The following is a 20,370-nucleotide window of genomic DNA, read 5'->3' as shown; positions in this document are numbered from 1 at the left end:
CTTTTATTTTTATAATAAAAATTCAGTTTTCAAAAAGAAACGTTTACTGCCAACTTTCTTTTAAAAAAAAGTGCAAGTTTTCCTGAAAAAAAATTAACTTTCACCTAACAATTTATGGTAAAAAATTTATCTTTTATTGAGGAAAAAAACAACTTTTATTGATAAAAATTTGCAAAAAATAATAAAAGTAAATAAATCATACAAAATGCAATTTTTCTTGAGGAATGTGTATATATCTATATATATAAAAAAATCTAATTCTTGGTTCGTTACTTATTAATAATTTACATAACCACTGGACCGATTGCTTCGACATTTTGGTATAATATTTTTTTACCGTACCCATACGTGTTGTTATATATCTCTTTTTAATTATAACATTATACTTAATTTTTCTTTAATAGGTGGATTCCTTTGTAACAATGTGGCCATTTTTTTTTTGTTATTTGGGGACATAGTTATCACTGCCTGCCATCACGTGACATCACTAAAAGGAACTTTTGGTTTCACCACGGCAGGCCATGGTCTCGCTTAATGTAAACATATTGTGTTTACAATATGGGTAAATTTTAAGCGGATTCAATCACGTGGTTATTGATAATGTAACCATGTGATTGAAATTTAATTTAAATTCACCACTAATGATCCCTTTCCTCTCAGATATTCATCGAAAAATGTATATTAGCAGCAAATCGACCATTGTAGATCACCTTTTTACCATTCATGAAATTAAAGCTTCAATTAAATTCCTATTTCAGTCACCTAAATTATTTAGTGTGAAATGAGTTTAGGAATTTATAGCCAAACCTAAATATTTATTTTTTTGCTTAAATTGCAAAGAATGCTCTGCTTTACGGTTGTTGTAAAAATGGAACGGAAATTTTGTTATGGTGGCAACCACTTATTTGCATATGCGAATAACATAACACTATAAATGGCAAGCCTAGGTTGGCCTTGGTGTGTCTTACTCAAATGCCACCAGAAGTGACGCCGAAGGGTGTACATGTCCTCCCACCAAGACTCTCTGACTCGACACCGTCATTTGTACATATTGTAAATATACCTTTTCTTTAATACACTTATTATTGCGTTATCTTGTTGTTTGCGTCTTCATTGTATTTCCTTACTAATTATTGTTCAACCTTGCAACCACAACAGTTGGCGACGAGATATGAAGCGTCAAATATAACAGTTTGACGAAGAACTATTTAAAAAAAAAAAAGAAAGTACAACGCAAAGGTTGACCATTTTTTTAAGGAATGCAAAGTGTTGACGAGCAAACGGATTTTACGCTAAAGAGAAGTTTCAACTCAAGTGAAAAAAAAACTCTAACGTGGCAAAAGCGACAATTTACGCCGTTTTCTGGGAATCCGACTTGCAAACGAATGTAAAAGTGAATTTTTGTTTTGTCGCTACACGACAAATCTTACTAAAGGACCAACTTGCAAACGAAAAGCGAACTTTGTTCTGTCGCAAAAACGACAGGTCAGACCTGTATTACGTAAAGCAAGGAAGTAACCTACGGAAAAAGTTCACCAGTGGATTCTAATTACTGTTCTCCGTAAACAAAACAACAACTAAAGGACTTTTTAATTAATGTTTTGGTTGACGTCGGTACTAAAAGGAAATACCACAGCTAAAACTAAAATTCAAGGAAAGGATTTTTTTCTTGAAGTTGTCACTGAATAACGGATAATACAGTAAAACGTCACGGAAAAAAAAGGTAATCTCAATTTAAGAGGTATTTTAATTACTAAAATACTAGAGAAAAAAAACTCAAAGAACTAAATTTATTCAATTGTGACTCGATTAAAAAAAAAAACCAAACTTTTATTTTGTGGAAAGAGTTACTTATTAGTAAGTGCCTAAAAACGGAAAGTCAATTCCATTTAGTGATTCCAGATAAACCTGTTTTATATTTTTTTTTTTTTTTTGCAGCGTGACTCGCAAAAAGAATATATTATTGCAAGCAGGGATATTATTATTGAAAACAGGAGCTTACAGCAATTTGTTTTTTTGTTGTAACCCAAACCGGTGTATATGGTACATGGTACAATATTTTTTTAACTACACACTAAAAAAAAAAAATACAAAAAAAAAAAAAAAAAAAACATGGAAGACTTATCAAAAATGTTCATGCAATTTTTACAGGCTGAGCGGGATGAACGCAGACAAGCTACACAAAACGAGCTTTTGCAAACACAAATACAGGCACAGGCTGACCGCGAGGAAAAGAGAGAGGACAGATTATTGAAATGGCAGCAGGAACAAGAAGAAAAGCAGAAAATGGCGCAATTAAAGCAGAAAAAAACTACAATTGGAACAGGAAGAAAGGCATAAGAAACTACAATTGGAATATGAAGAAAGACAAGAGGAACGTTTTGCTAAAACACTGGAACTACTAAAGAGTAATCGAGAAAATGTCGATAGTGTTAATTTCTCCCATACAACTATTTTTAATAGCATGGACACATTTCATTATGTGCCTGAGGAAGAGAAGAATTTTGAAGCATACTACACAAGATACGAGGATGTTTTTCAACTGGACTGTAAAAATTGGCCAAATAGTCAGAAAGTGAGCCCTTACTCAGAAAATTGGGTACATCAGAACACAGCAAATTCATAGATTACATATTACCTAAAAAAAAACTGCGGAATTAGAGTTCATGGAAGCTGTAAAATTACTAAAAGAATTATTTAATCCAAATATATCTCTTTTTCATAAAAGATGGGTGTGCATGAATCTAAGAAAGATGGACAACCAAGATTATTTGACATACGCATCAGTTGTCAATAAAAACTGCGATAATTTTAAGCTTGCAGAACTAACGGTAGAAGATTTTAAATGTCTAATCTTCGCTCAAGGGTTAGTTTCCACGAAAAATGCAGAAATACGCAGACGAGTGTTGTCTAAGCTGGAATCTGAGCAAGATTTAACCCTCCAGAAACTAGCAGAGGACTGTGAAAGGGCCATTACACTAAAAAAGGATTCAAAAAATATAGAAGAATCCGGAGTGACATATGTAAGAAAAGTTAGAAAACCATACGCACCAACCAAGAACTTTACAAAGAAAAGCAATGCAACGGGATATTCCAAAGATAATAACCATAAATATAGTACACAATATAACAAGCCTCTTCCTAGATATAACTGTAAGAGATGTGCAGAAAAGCATTGGGAATCAGATTGTCCTTACAAGAAGAAAAAATGCTACATTTGTAAGAAGGTGGGACACAAAAGCGATTGCTGCAGATATAAAGATTACACCAGAAAGAGTGTACAGCAAACAAAATCAAATACAAAATTAGACAAAGATCGGCGAAAATACGTAAAAGTGGAAATATTTAAAATATTAATAAAGTTACAACTCGACTCCGGCTCCGATGTTTCTATAATAAACCTGAATACGTGGAAAAAGTTGGGAAAACCGGCCATGATGAAAACTAGTAAAGCAGCCCGGACGGTAACTGGTGGTGGTATAAAATTTGAAGGAGAAGTTGTCCTCCCGATAAAATTGAAAGGGATTTCGAAGAAATTAAAAATATTCGTACTAAAAAATAGTGAAAATCTGTTTGGAATAGATTTAATTGAGAAATTCGGACTATGGGATAAGCCAATCAATACATTCTGTAAAAAATTAGAATGTTCTTCTCCAACAACAGTAAATATAAAAGACGATTTAAAAGAATTATTTCCTGAGGCATTCACGACTAACTTAGGTCGCTGCAATAAATTCAAGGCCTCGTTTGAACTTAAAGAAAACGCCAGCCCAATTTTTAGAAAAAAGCGAAATGTTCCGTTCGCTGGGTTGGAAAAGATTGATAAAGAATTAAATAGATTGGAACAGACGGGAATTCTATCAAAAATAGAACACAGCGAGTGGGCAGCCCCCACCGTATACGTAAAGAAAAAGAATGACGAAGTTAGAGTGTGCGCAGGCTTTTCGACCGGGGTCAACTCCCTATTAAAAGATCACCATTACCCCCTACCAAGCCTAGAGGAAATATTCACGAAGTTGAATGGGGGTAATATCTTCTCCAAGATAGACTTGAGCGACGCGTATTTGCAAATACCGGTCGAGGAGAATTGCTCAAAAATACTATGCATCAATACGCATAAGGGATTATACAAATACAACCGATTGCCTTTTGGCATCAAAGTAGCGCCTGCCATCTTTCAGCAAGCGATGGACACCATGCTAAGTGGTATTGAGTGCGCATGTGCATACCTGGACGACATTATTGTCAGGAGCAAATCCCTAGAAGAACATAAGGAACATTTGAAACAAGTATTTACTCGAATACAAGAATTCGGCTTTAAAGTAAAAGAAAGTAAATGTGACTTTTGTATGAGCGAGATTAAGTATCTTGGACACATAATAAACAAACATGGATGACGTCCAGACCCAGACAGATCTGCGGCAATAAAAAATATGCCAGCACCCGATAATGTAACAACCTTGCAGAGTTTCTTAGGACTCGCAAATTATTACCAATTTTTTATTGAAGGAATGCATAACTTGCGAGCCCCCTTAAATAATCTGCTTAAAAAGGATACACCGTGGAACTGGACGCAAGAATGTCAAACCGCTTTTGACAAAATAAAGAGCGCACTAACATCCGAATTATTCTTAACGCACTTTGGCACAAACTTAAAAATAGTCGTCGCTAGTGACGCTAGCTCCTACGGCTTAGGAGCATGCATTCAACATATTATGCCGGATGGGTCTAGAAAACCAATAGCGCACGCTTCGAGAACGCTGATACCAGCCGAAAGGGCATATTCACAAATCGAAAAAGAAGCGTTGAGCATAATCTTTGCCGTGACTAAATTTCACCGATATTTATATGGTATACAATTCATACTTGAAACCGAACATAAACCGTTAGTCACGATCTATGGATCAAAAAAAGGATTGCCGGTATACACCGCAAATAGATTGCTGCGCTGGGGTACAATACTACTTAATTACGATTTCCAGCTACAACATCTAGCATCAAAAAAAGATTTGCCATGCGGATGGACTGTCAAGACTGATACCACAGAAACACAATCTGGAAGAATCAGTCATTGCAGCAATTCGGACAAATGTTGAAGTAAAAAATATGGTAGCAAACATCATTAAGGAACTACCCGTAACTTTGTCGGACATTAAAAGGGAAGCTGAGAAAGACGAATATATAAAGTACATAAAAGAGAAAATTATAACGGACACAAAGGTGCAGGAAGTTTTCTCCATATGTGACGATGTGTTACTGTACAGCGAGAGAGTGGTAATACCCAAAACATTGCAGAATAGGATGTTAAGAGATTTCCACACAGGACATCCGGGGATAAATCGAATGAAGTCGTTAATGAGAAGCTACGTGTACTGGCGTAACATGGACACTGACATAGCGACAACAATTGATAAATGTAAAGGATACCAGTTAGCGGCAAAATCTCCACCTATAGTACACAAACCTTGGCCGAAAACCGACCAACCATGGTCGAGAATCCACATGGACTTCGCTGGTCCAGTAGGTGAAAACTATTATTTAATTGTAGTGGATAGTTTCACAAAATGGCCGGAGGTAATGCGTTGCAGGAATCCAACAACGAACAACTCAATAGGGTTCCTACACGAGTTGTTTGCAAGATTCGGTGTACCAGACACACTGGTCACTGACAACGGAACGCAGTTCACATCCGCAGAGTTTAAGGAATTTTGCGACACGTTCCGAGTGAAGCACATCACAACTCCGCCGTATCATCCAAGGTCGAACGGCCTCGCGGAGAGGTTCGTGGACACGCTAAAACGAGCGTTAAAGAAATCCATTGGAACACCAACAGAAAAAGCTTTGCAACAATTCTTGCAAGTATATAGGATTACACCACATCCTAGTACACCATCAAACATATCACCAGCTGATCTAATGTTTGCCAGAAAGGTAAAATCAGCGTTTGACAAACTATTGCCAAGGCAGGCAATTATCCGAAACACTACACACACTAGAAGAAAGAAATATAACTCGGGAGATCGAGTATATTTTAAGTGCTACAGAAATAACACATCTTACTGGGAATGTGGAGTAGTGGATAAACGCATTGGTGATTGTACATACATGATTAAAGGTCCACAGAATATACATAAAAGGCACCTAAATCAGATAAAAAAACGTCATATCCAAGATGATGATGACACGACAACAGTCGAAGAGGAGGACACCATAGATATCATATACGAATCTTTTAATTTGGAACCGCCTCAAAATGCACCTGAACCTCGAAGATCAGGTAGGAAAAGAAAAGTGAATGAACCATTAATGGTAAACCCAAAAAGAAAAAGATATTGAAATCTGTGTGACTTCAAATCTTGGGAGGGGGGTGTTGTGGGGGCAACCACTTATTTGCATATGCGAATAACATAACACTATAAATGGCAAGCCTAGGTTGGCCTTGGTGTGTCTTACTCAAATGCCACCAGAAGTGACGCCGAAGGGCGTACATGTCCTCCCACCAAGACTCTCTGACTCGACACCGTCATTTGTACATATTGTAAATATACCTTTTCTTTAATACACTTATTATTGCGTTATCTTGTTGTTTGCGTCTTCATTGTATTTCCTTACTAATTATTGTTCAACCTTGCAACCACAACAAATTTAAATTTCGTTCCCTTTTAAATTCGGTACATTTTTACATAACATCTAACTTAAAAAGCCAAGCCGGACTTAACATGGGGAGGTTAGAGGTATCAATTCCGAGAGCCGTTCTTAACATGGGTAGATTGGAGTGTTTACTCGTTGTAAACGTACCCGACAACCTATAAATTTCGACATTTCCAATGTACAATTGTTGAATGTTATTCTTTTGAGTATATTCGTTTGGGGGAGGCACAATTAAAAGAAAAATTAAAACGGAGCGAAATTTAATTTTCCGTTCCATTTTTACAACAACCGTAAAACAGTGCAAGTTTTATAGTAAGTTATAAACATTTATATCTACTTACAGTATATTAGAAACCTAGCGACCCATAAAAATATGGTAGCTGAGTTTCAAATCTGCTAAAAATATTGAAAAATAAACAATAAAAAATAGAACCTCTCCCAAACATACTGGCAATAATTTGGTTTCGTCCTTCTCTTGAGTGTTTCCAATAAGGGGGATTGATTTACTAGGATTTGTGTTAGAAGCTGAGCACTTATCAAAATTATTCAATTGTTGAATTTTTGCATTTTTAGTTAAATTTGCAATCACTGATAGCCCATTAAAAAAAAATTGAACAAAAGACAAAATTAAAAAGAATGGTACTCATGCAGAATTTGATCCCCCCCTCCCGGATTCCAATTATGGTTAGGGTTCGACCGGCAATCGCCGGATTCAACTGAGCGTTGTTCAAATGTTGAAATACTAAATTAACATTTTATTTATTTATTTTTTTTTTTTTGCATAATTAATTAATGATAGGAGTATATTTCTGTTTATTTCCTTAACATCTATTGACAAAAAATAATTTGTACATTCTCTCGAAAAAAAATCAAACTTTTCTCTACTTTCACCTAACTATTTACAATGTTCATATAAAGCATGGTAAAAAATTGATCTTTTCTTGGGCGGAAAACCCCCAACTTTTATTGATAAAAAAAATTGCAAAAAATAATAAAAGTAAATAAACAATACAAAATGCAATTTTTCTTGAGGAATGTGTTCCATTTTAACAAACTGTGCCATAGAAACGCGTGGCCGGGTACAGTAGTATATATATATATATATATATATATATATATATATATATATATATATATATATATATATATATATATACTAGAAAAAGTACCCATCGTTGACTGGGTTCAAGAACAGCCTACAGAAAATGGACTCTGATTTATGAACGTATGGTAGGTTATAAAAACGAAGGGCTGTAAAGCGATAGCTTCGAATTTGGGGGTATCAAAACCAAAGCAAAATATGATGAAAGTAAAAATAAAATAGATAGACCCCATAATTTATTATACCATACCTCTCCATACTGAAACACTTATCACAATATTCTGTGGATCTATATTAAAAAATCTTGTTAAACTTTGTGACATCTTTCCATTCTGTGGAGGTCAGGCACGAACGAACACCCCATAATTTTATTATACCATATTTCTTCAAACGAAAACATAATTATCAAAGTATACTTACGCAGATAGATATGAAAAGTCTTTATTAAAGTTTGTGCCTATTTCCATTCTATGGAGGCCAGGCGCGATCGCAGACCCCACAATTTTATCATACCATCCCTATTTAAGTTAAAACATACTTATCAAAGTATTATTATGTACATCTTTTCAAAAACACTTGTAAATGTTTTTTTTTTCTTTAATTTTTAAATTTTTTATTTCCATACTTTATGGACCTGGCGCGAACGCAGAACCCACAATTTTAATGAACCACCATTCTGCCAGATCAAACATATCCATTCCTGTGTCTCGATTCATCTTCTATCATTATATGTAATCAGTTTTCTATAATAGTCAACCATATAGGAGCCTATTGGTGACCAGACACACACACACACATTCATCTATATATATATATATATATGTATATATATATATATATATGTATATATATATATATATATATATATATATATATATAATAAATTCCACAGCCAAACAACGTCGCAGCTCACAACAGCCATGACAGTCAACGAACCGGAAGTCCAAAACTCGAGTTTCGCCCTCATTTGGCTCATCAGTTAGACATCCGAACGGGGCGTTTGCTCAGTTGATAGAGTGCTTGCCTCGCATGCAAGAGGCTCGGGTTTCGAATCCTGAGTTCGGATGTGTCTAACTGATGAGCCAAATGAGGGCGAGACTCGAGTCTTGGACTTCCGCTTCGTTGACTGTCATGGCTCTTGTGAGCTGCGACGTTATTTGGCTGTCGAATTTATTATATACAATCTCTCACATTCTGAAAATTATATATATATCTATATATATAAAAATGTAACTGTTGGTTCGTTCGGAATTAGTTGTCTAAAAAACCACTGGACGGATGGCTTCCACGTTTTGGTATAATATGTTTACTATATCCATGTGTGTTTTTATATATTTCTTTTTAACTATAACATTATACTTAATTTTTCTATGATAAATAGGTGGATTTCTTTGTACCGATAGGCGATTTTTTTTATTTAGGGACAATTATTTATTACCGCTTCCTGTCACGTGACCAGTGTTTCTAATTTAGTGGTTTTCCTGCTAGATCTGGAGATTTCGTTTACAATCTAGCGGGAAATTCTAGAAAATCTGGAGGTATTTCGCACCCACACACCCGCAAGCGCTTGAAAATACTTTAAAACATAAAATAAATTCATTCATGTAAGTAAAAAAAAAAGTAGCATTTATTGCCTTTGGTAACAATTATTTATTGATTATTTGTATTGTTTTTCACCTTTTTTCGGCTAACAATTCTTAAATCTCGCTATAAAATCGATTTTTCCAAGTACATTTTAGGTGGGGGGGGGCATTCCAACCTTCGAAGTTTAGTTTAAAATACGAAATTCAGAAGTATTTAGTCGAAAATTGTAAAAAGCAAGAAACAATAGCAAAAAAAAACTATATCAATACAGTAGAATTTAATTATCTACCAACCTAAATGCTTTTAACATGCTAAAACAAAGTTTTTTTGTTTTTTATTTTTCTAATTTCAAAATATGTTGCACCAATTATTGTGATGTTTAATTTGCAGTATATTTCAATTTAACTTTTATTATAAAAAGTTTGAGTTTATGATTTGTTTCCTGCAAAAAAAAATACCCTCTCTGAAAAAACAGGCGGGGTTTGTATTACTGTACACAAAGATTCGAAAAAGTTGTCAAAAAACAAATATATAACATCGGTAAACACTGTATGGTTTTCGAGCTGAATAAACATGTTACATTGAATAAAAACACGAAAAATATATCCAGTTATGTAGAAAAGTAACTTATCTTGCCTTTGATAACATTTATTTATTATATATTTGTTTTTTGACAACTTTTTCGAATCTATGTGTACAGTAATACAAACCCTTTATTTGTTATATATTTGTTTTTTGACAACTTTTTCGAATCTATGTGTACAGTAATACAAACCCCTCGTGGGTTTTTTTTAAATTTCAGTTGACAACATTGCATCACTAAAAAAACACTACAGGCTTAATGTAAACAGAATGTGTTTACAATATCGGTAAATTTTCAATGGTTTAATTACATGATTATTGATAATGTAACCATGTGATTGAACTTTAATTTAAATTAACCACACGTGGTCGCAAAATGAATGCCGACGCTCAAAGTGTATACACATTTTGACTCCTCGCTTTACTTAAAAATTCACCAAAAATCAGGAAATTAACGAAATTTTTGGTTTCAGTTGGAAGAACAGTGTTTTTTTTTGTTTTTTTTTCCACTGTTCTTCCAACTGAAACCAAAATTCCCCTCTTCCCTCATTCGTTTTCTTAGTTTTTAATTTATCATTCTGACGTTTCCTCTTAGAGGGTCAGACGATAAGGCCTTAAGGAAATTTTAATTTCACCTGCCCATTTCTTGTTTTTTGGTATTTAAATTAAATTATGTTTCCTCTGAAATTTCTCCTTCCATTTTGCTGTACCAAAAATTTACTTACATATTTTCGAGGTCGGTACAACTCACAATTTATCAAAACGTTAAACAAAGTTATACGTATTAAAAATAAGTTAATCGTTTTGAAGTGTAGGATGGAATTTCTTAAATCTTGCCACCTAAATCATGTTGCTCCCGGTTATATCTGCCATCGTATTTCTAAAATTAAATGTAGAAATACATTGGCAGTTCAACGTGTTTTCCTACAAGATGAAATCCTGTTTAATTCTGATACATATAATTCGTTACGTAGTAAACACCTTTTACTTTGGGCCATGGTTTGGAAAGAACTATCTTTCTTTGATAAACTCCGTTTTTCTAGGTTTTTATCCATCGGCGATAATTTTACCCGTATTAAATGTACTTCTTCTTATGATAAATATTTAAAAAAATTTAATTACTAAGAAGTTTGGGTTTATAACAAATTTGGATAAACATATATTTAATTATTCTTCTCATGTTTTGTCCAATACAGAAGAATTTGTTTTATCTGCTGGCTTACAATTTTGCATTCCTCCCCCTTCTGTTGATAAAATCTCAGTATTTAGTGAAATTGAATTATTGTATACTCAATTAAAACACCATTCGCCTATCTCTACTGATGAATTAACTAGTGTTAAAATTCAGTTGGGCGAATTAGGTCGGAGGTTTTCTGCCATAAATACTAAATCTAGTGATTTTGTTTGGCAGAAAAATCATTTTGAAGCGGCAAAATTAATTAGGTCTAATCCCGACATTTATCTTTCTCGCCCGGATAAAGGATCGGGCGTTGTTATACTTAACAAAACGGATTATATCTCCAAAATGTTACAAATCTTGGACGATAAAAGTAAATTTCTCCGTTTGGGTGATTTAAGCCATGATGATACTTTTCGTATGGAAATAAAAATCCAGAAAAGATTTCTTCAACTTCATAAAAGCGGATTTATTTCTAAGGAGATTTATGATAGAATCCGACCCATCGGTTCTCAAAGGCCTAGAATGTACGGTTTACCCAAGGTCCATAAACCCAACATTCCTTTGCGACCCATTTTATCTATGCTGGGTTCTGCACAACACGAACTTGGTAAATGGCTGGTTGATCTTCTTAAACCTGTGCTTTCTTTTTATTCGGTCCATTGTATCTCTGATTCTTTTCAATTCGTATCTCAGATACAAAAATTACCTTTATCTAAAAATACCGAGTTCTTGGCTTCCTTTGACATTAATAGTCTTTTTACTAATATACCTTTGGATGAAACCATTGGTATTTGTGCTGACTATCTATACCGTGGCCCCTTAAAATCTCCACAATTTCCTGAACGAATTTTCGTTGAACTGATGGAACTTGCTACTAAATCAGTCTCCTTTAGTTTCAACAACATTATGTACCGTCAAATTGATGGGATATCTATGGGTAGCCCTCTTGGTCCTTCGTTAGCCAACATTTTCGTTGGATTTTTGGAAAACGAATTATTTTCCAAAATTACTAAGCCAGCATTCTACACACGCTACGTTGATGATACTTTTGCATGCTTTCCCTCTCGGAGCGAAGCTGAACAGTTTCTTCGTCTTCTTTGCAACCTGCATCCATCTTTACAATTTACTATGGAGGTTGAAGACTGTAGCTCTCTCCCATTCCTCGACGTTCGTGTTTCTAAAGTTGGTACTACGTTTGAGACCTCTGTTTATAGAAAACCTACATTTACAGGGCTCTATCTTAATTGGTTTTCTTTTGCCCCTCAGTCTAGAAAAATAAACCTCATTAGCGCTCTTACGCATCGTGCACTTATGATTTGTTCACCAAACCGTCTTGATACGGAACTTGGTGAAATTACAAATATTTTTCTTAATAATGGATATCCCATTAATATAATAAAATCTACTATTGAACGTAAAATTACTACATTTAATAGTGGTAAACATATTGGTCCATCACGTTGTCCCATTTATCTAAAATTACCATGGTTGGGTCCTGTTGGCCTTCATATTGTTGAAAGGATTTCTTCTGCTACTCAACGTTGTTTTCCAGCTACTATGCTTAGAGTAGTTTACACAACTCGAACCTTTTTCTCTTCTTTTCGTAAAGATGTTTTGCCAACCATTCAAAAGAACTCTGTTGTTTATAAATTCGTTTGTCAGTGTGGAGCTGACTACGTTGGCAAAACATCCCAAAGATTAGAAATGAGAATATCCCAACATATCCCTCGGGATATTCGACTACACCAGGTTTCGAGAACATCCGGGCACTCCCAAGCTCATGAGTCCGCCATTGGCAATCACCTGTTGAGTATAAATAGGTGTGCCGATCAATATTCCGATGGGTGGTTTTCTGTTTTATACAGTGCTAGGTCGAACTATCATCTCAATATCATTGAGGCGTTAGTTATTAACAACTCTCGACCTAGCCTGTGTAGACAAAAGATTCTGAAACATCAGTTGGAGATATTCATTGATTTAAAACCACCTGAACAGTGAGATTTTTTTTTTCCACTGTTCTTCCAACTGAAACCAAAATTCCCCTCTTCCCTCATTCGTTTTCTTAGTTTTTAATTTATCATTCTGACGTTTCCTCTTAGAGGGTCAGACGATAAGGCCTTAAGGAAATTTTAATTTCACCTGCCCATTTCTTGTTTTTTGGTATTTAAATTAAATTATGTTTCCTCTGAAATTTCTCCTTCCATTTTGCTGTACCAAAAATTTACTTATATATATATATATATATATATATATATATATATATATATATATATATATATATATATATATATATATATATATATATATATATATAAATTTCTCACCGTTGCGGCGAATATTATTCAAACTTTGTTTTATTTTTTTATTTTTACTTTATTATTTTCCCTTCTCAGTTTCTGTGATGACCACGCATGTCATCTGCCTGGACTGCCGACCAGAAGTTAACGGTTCCATGTTCACGGTAAACGTAGGCGAGGCATTCGTCACGGATTGTGTCATTAGACATTGTGACTACAGATTGATAACAACAGAATGGTGGACGAAGGAGAGAACAGTTTATGGAATGGATTACACAAAACGGTATACATTTTCGTTTGTTTATTCTTATCAATGCTTATATATATATATATATATATATATATATATATATATATATATATATATATATATATATGAAACAGCGAAACAGTACTGTATGTGGATGACTATATATATATATATATATATATATATATATATATATATAACTACTTAATTTACTCACATAAAATTAATATACGAAAGTATAGATTTATGCGTAAACTTTAAGTATTTACTTCAAAAGTACGCAATACGTAGGTAGAGCTAGTTAGTAATTTATAAAATATATATGGCGATTAAGCTAATATATATTCGGCGTTTCATCCACTCTAACTCTTAGTTCGTTCGTAATTAATAGTCTAAATAACTAAATAAATGATTGCTCCGAAATTTTGGTATAATATGTTTACTGTACCCATGCGTGTTTTTATATATCTCTTTTTAATTATAACATTATACTTAATTTTTCTATAATAAATAGGTGGTTTTCTTTGTACCGATAGGCGATTTTTTTTTATTTAGGGACAATTATTTATCACCGCTTGCGTTACGTGACCAGTGTTTCCAATTTAGCGATTTTCCCGCTAGATCTGGAGATTTCGTTTGCAATCTAGCGGGGAATTCTAGAAAATCCGGAGATATTTGGCACCCACACATCTGCAATTTTAGATTAAAAAATAAAGAAAAGCGCTTGAAAATACTTTAAAACATAAAGTAAACTCATTCATGTAAGTAAAAAAAAGTAGCATTTATTGCCTTTGGTAACAATTATTTATTGATTATTTGTTTTGTTTTTCACCTTTTTTTCGGCTAACCATTCTTAAATCTCGCTATAAAATCGATTTTTCCAAGTACACTTTAGGGGGGGGGCAATCCAACCTCCGTAGTTTAGTTTAAAATACGATCTAAGCAAACCCGCTAGAGTCAAAAATTCTAAAAAGCAAGAAACAACAGCAAAAAAAAACTTATACCAAACACAGTAGAATTTAATTATCTACCAACCTAAATACTTTTAACATGCTAAAACAAAGTTTGTTTTTTTTTGTTTTGTTTTTCTAATTTCCAAATATGTTGTTCAAAGTGGATTTTACACACTGAATAAAAAATATAATAAACAAATGTCCGCTTATCGCTTAAGGAGTAAGGAGGCTTAATTTCTCAAAAGTTGTAAACAAATGACTAGGTGTATCAGAATTTTTGTATGAATTTTTGACACCCCTAACACGAAACTGCGAATGAAATATAAAAAAAAACTTGTAATTTCTCTTTTAAAAGTGGGTTGTTTATTTTCTGGATTATACTTCCAAAATAAACTAGTATTAAAGTTGTATAAAAAGTAATAGAAATATTTTTTTTTAAACAGTAATGAAATTAATAGAATTTTACGAGTTCAGTATTTTTCAATTTTTAAACTTTAAAAATCTATCAAAATTTTTCTATTGATTCTATTTTTACGATATTTTCAGGGTCAATGTGAAATTTTATGCTCTTTCTAATAAACCGAATCTAATATTTTAGACAAACGTGTTTTTGATTCAATCCCCCCCATTTTCAAATGTCTATTAAAAAGTAAATAATTAATTTACTCACCAAAGTTTTATGTATCACAAATTGAAGATAAAAGATCAATAAATAATATATTCAAATTTAAAACAAAAAAGTAGTGTATTTTAGAAATTTACATGTAAAGTCCGAAATTTAACACCTTTTTTTAAAAAAACACGTTGTTTTTTTTTGTTTGTTTGTTTTTTGTTTTTTTTTAATGAAACCTCGGTCCTTGCTCCTTTAATTGAAAAAAAATAGGGTTTGAATTATATTTTTCGAGTAGTTATAAGCTTGGAAAGACAGGGGACCGAATTAATTCACGCCTCCCATTTTGAAATGTCTATTAAAAAGTAAATAATTAATTTACTCACAAAAGTGTTATATATCACAAATTGAAGATAAAAGAGCACTAAATAATATATTCAAATTTAAAACAAAAAAGTAGTGTTTTTTAGAAATTTACCTGTAAAGTCCGAAGTTTAAAACCTTTTTTTAAAAAAACACGTTGTCTGTTTTTTGTTTTGTTTTGTTTGTTTTTTTTAATGAAGCCTCGGTCCTTGCTCCTTTAATTGAAAAAAAAATAGAGGTTGAATTACATTTTTCGAGGAGTTATAAGCTTGGAAAACGGGGTGGAATTATTCAATATTTTTCACGAAATTTCTGACACACCTAACAAATGACTTATCTACCACTAACCCTAAGTTCAAGTTGCACTCCCAAATTTAGAGTTAGTGATAGTCATAGATTTTTTATACAATTTTCCAAGAGTAAAGTTCCCAATGGTTAAACGACATGCAACCAGTTAATTGTTGGAAAGAAAACTTTTAATAAAAGAAATGAAATAAAAATAACTTAAACACAGTTTCAGCACGTATAAAAGATACTTGAATTTTACTGCATTTGGTATCAGGTATTTTTGTTATTGTTTACAATTTCTCGAATATTAATTATTTTATACAAATGATTGTGTTGTTCCTACTTACTTGCCCCCCCAAGAGCCGTCATTCATGATTTTATTTATTTTTACTAATTTTTAGACGTTTATTTTATTTAATTGTCAGCATGAACCAACTTTTTAAGATGCAGCATATGCTAACACTTCAGCGAAGTTTGCCGTATTTATTTTTTAACAAACATTAATAACAGAAAGTTTTCCACTTTATGTATTTTTTTGCATAATTAATGATGGAAGTATGTTTTCTGTTTTTCTTAACATCTGTTGAAAAAAAATAATTTGTAGAGTCTATTGAAAAAAAAATCAAACTTTATCTACTTTCACCTAACTATTTACAATGTTCATATAAAGCATTCATCTGTTCTTTTTATAATAAAAATTCCGTTTTCAAAAAGAAACGTTTACTGCCAAATTTCTTTTTTTTAAAAAAAGTGCAAGTTTTCCTGAAAAAAAAAAAAAAAACTTTCACCTAACAATTTATGGTAAAAAATTAATTTTTTTCGGGGGAAAAAACAACAACTTTTATTGATAAAAAAAATTTGCAAAAAATAATAAAAATAAATAAACGAACAAAATGCAATTTTTCTTGAGGAATGTGTTCCATTTTAACAAACATAGCCACAGCAACGCATGGCCGGGTACAGCTAGTATATATATATATATATATATATATATATATATATATATATATATATATATATATATATATATATAATTGTTGGTTCGTTCATTATCAATAAAACCATATTTCTACATTACCAATTAAATTGAAATTTTAAGACAGACTTTCCTTAGAGTCAAGGAATGTTTTTATGTTATTAAAATAAATTAATATATCAAATTATAAAAATAAATAAAATAAAAAATATTTTTTTTACATGGGTATGTTGGGGGTGTTTATTCCGAAAGCCGTTCTTAACATGGGGAGAATGGTGGCATTTATTCCAAAAGCCGTTTTTAACATGGGGAGGTTAGGGGTGTTTATTCCGAAAGCCGTTCTTAATATGGGGAGGTTGGGGTGTTTATTCATGGCCGCCAGTGGATTATAGTGCATAGTACAGGTTTCTATATCTCGAAAACTACTTGCCTCTGCAAATTTTAAATGAGATTTTCTTATTCAGCATAGTCAAAACACTTTAAAAGTAGTCATTTTAAAAGAAAATTGTGGAGGTGGACCTAATGTAAAAAAAATAAAAATGATATCGTGAAATTTAAATTTAACTTGGAAAAATTATTTTAAAATAGCACGGTACCAAAAATAAAAACAGACAGAAAAATACCCCGTTCGGGTTTGTACTTGCATAAAGATTTGAAAAAGTTGTCAACAAAAACAAATATATAACAAGTAAATGTTTTCAAAGGCAAGATAAGTTACTTTTCTACCTAATTGGATAATTTTTAGTGTTTTTATTGGGTTTGCTCCTATAGATTCGAAAAAGTTGTCAAAAAACAAATGCATAACAAATATTATCAAAGGCAAGATATGATACTTTTCTACCAAACTGGATAATTTTTTAGTGCTTTTATTTAATGTAAAATGTGTATTTGGCTCGAAAAACACAGCGTTTACTGCTATATTTGAAAATTACAAATAGCGGCAGACACCTTCAGTTTGGGGAAATTAGTTAAAACTAAAAAACTGTACAAATTACTGTTAAATAACCACCGAATATATGGCAGCCTATGTCACGGTAACATATATTGAGTGAGTTCCTAACAGTATTTTGTATATTTTTTTTAGTTTTAACTCATTTTTCCAAACTTAACATGTTTAACACAGTCTGCTGCGATTTGTATTTTTCAAATATACTGATAAACACTTCATGTTTTCGAACCGATTAAATATTTTACATTAAATAAAAAACACTAAAATCTCATCCAGTTAGGTAGAAAAGTAACTAATCTTACCTTTGATAACATTTATTTGTTATATATTTATTTTTCGACAACTTTTTCGTATCTGTGTTTAGTAATACAAACCCTTTTTATTTAATGTAGCGTTTAGTCGGCTCCAAAAACAGTGTTTATCGGTATATTTGAAAAATACAAATGGTGGCGGACACTTTTGATTACGTTACGTTTGGAAAAGTGAGGTCAAACTAAAAAAACTATACAAAACACTGTCAGAAACCCACCGAATATGTCAGACTATGTCACAGTAACATGTATTCGGTGGATTTCTGACACTGTTTTGTATGGTTTTTAAGTGATTTTCCCAAACTTAACGCATTCAACAGAGTCCGCAACCGTTTGTCTTTTTCAAATACATCGATAAACACTGTGCTTTTCGAGCTGATTAAACATGTTACATTAAATCAAGACACTAACAAATCATTAAATTAGGTAGAAACGTAACTTACCTTCCATTTGATTTCATTTATTTGTTTTTGGACAACTTTTTCGAATCTGTGTTATGTAAAGCCCCCACCTCACCCAAATACTAATTAAAAACTCACATTTTTTAATACAAAAAAAAACAAAAAACAAAAATTCGATTTAGCGTTTCAACATTTTAGCAACGTTCGACTTAATCCAGTGATTGTTGGTCGAGTCCAAGCCATGCTGGACGGAAACTCCCGAGGATCCGGATCCAATTCTGCAAGAGTACCATTTTATTTTTTTACATTTTCGTCTTTTTTTTTTCACTTTTTGGAGTGGGTTGCTGTACTAAGAATATAAGAAACATGCATTTTCTCTTTTTATTAGAACTTCCATTACACCAAACTGAGCCACAGCAACACGTGGCAGGGTACATCATGTATATATATATATATATATATATATATATATATATATAGAGAGAGAGAGAGAGAGAGAGAGAGAGAGCGAGAGAGAGAGAGAGAGACATATATGTATATATATAGATAGATAGATATGTATATAGATAGATATATATAGATATATATATATATATATATATATATATATATATATATATATATGTACTAGACCACACGTGACCCATTGGGTCAATATGCTATATTAGCTATGGAATTAATGTATGAGCGTGACACTTGTGACGTAAAGAAAATAGTTTTTTGTGACGTAACAGAAACATTTCTATGAAAGTATATTAAAATGAAAAAAGGATATAGATAGATTTCTATGGGTCGTTCCGTATATAATTGTTTATTTTTTTTTTTTTAAACTTACAGCCATTGTTTGCCATACTTATAGGTAAATGTGCACTGAACAGAACCCATAATACTTAAAGTTAAATTCAGATTTTGATATATCTTTCTTAAATGAAATTGTTAGTTGAAAGTGCAGAATAGTTACAAACACTCTCCCCATGTAAAGAATGGCTTTTTAAATAGAAAGTGAAAATAAAATGTAACTTTTTTTCATTTATTTTAAACAAACATTCATGACCCATTGGGTCAAATATTTCAATTATATGTTAATAATAAGGTCAATAAAACTAATTAAAATAATGCGGAAATGAACGATGTAAACAAAAAGCAGAAAGTATTACAATTGTTTATCTGGATAATTTAAACGTGAAAAATAAAATTGGGACGCTGAAAACGTACACAGTAAAACAATACGTTTTATTGTCGTGTTGATTATTTATTTTGAACACAAATTTAAAAAAAGACATATTTTCGGGGTTATTTATTTATGTTGTAGAAGAAAATGAATGTTTTTGAGAAAGGTGTATTAAAAAATGGAGAATAAAAAAAGGAAGGCGGTGAGTAAATCGCCGCTGTAAAATGCTCTTATGATTGTAAACGGGTTAAAGTAGATTTATTTGTAAAAAAATTGCGTTAAAATGACTTAAACGTAATACAGAAATGAACAATGTAAAAAAAAAGCAGAAAGTATTAACAATTGTTTATTTGGATAATTTAAATGCGGAAAAAATGTGATGCTGAAAACGTACACTGTAAAACAATATGTTTTATTGTCGCGTTGATTATTTATTTATGACGCAAATTTAAAAAAAAAACATATTTTCGGGGTTATTTATTTATGTTGGCAGTGTAGAAGAAAATGTATGAATGTTTTTTAAGAAAGGTGTATTAAAAAATGGAGAATAAATTAAAAAAAAGAAGGCGGTTAGGAAATCTCCGTTGTAAATTGTTCTTATGGTTGTCAACGGGTCAAATTGATTTATTTGTAAGAAAATTGCGACAGTATAGTTGTAATACAGAATAGTTGCAAAACATCCCCACCCTTCCCATGTTAAAT

At 32.2% G+C, this 20,370-nt stretch overlaps 1 protein-coding gene across 4 annotated transcripts in view; it reads left to right on the top strand.

The window, feature by feature from the left end:
* The window catches only part of LOC145269513 (uncharacterized), a 100,121-nt gene that overhangs the window by 31,675 nt on the left and 48,076 nt on the right, over positions 1 to 20,370 (top strand). For all 4 annotated transcript variants that reach the window (XM_080125256.1, XM_080125255.1, XM_080125257.1 and 1 more), the window contains one exon: positions 13,493 to 13,679. In XM_080125256.1, the coding sequence (XP_079981382.1) occupies positions 13,501 to 13,679 (179 nt within the window). In that variant the 5' untranslated portion in view covers positions 13,493 to 13,500. The remainder of the gene's footprint in view (positions 1 to 13,492; positions 13,680 to 20,370) is intronic.

Source organism: Euprymna scolopes, chromosome 45 (genome assembly GCF_053919585.1).
Source record: "Euprymna scolopes isolate OS-2025 chromosome 45, ASM5391958v1, whole genome shotgun sequence".
In the NCBI taxonomy this organism is placed as follows: Eukaryota; Metazoa; Mollusca; class Cephalopoda; order Sepiida; family Sepiolidae; genus Euprymna; species Euprymna scolopes.
The sequence above is the reverse complement of the archived record's forward strand: the minus strand, read 5'-3'. Positions and strand labels throughout refer to the sequence as shown.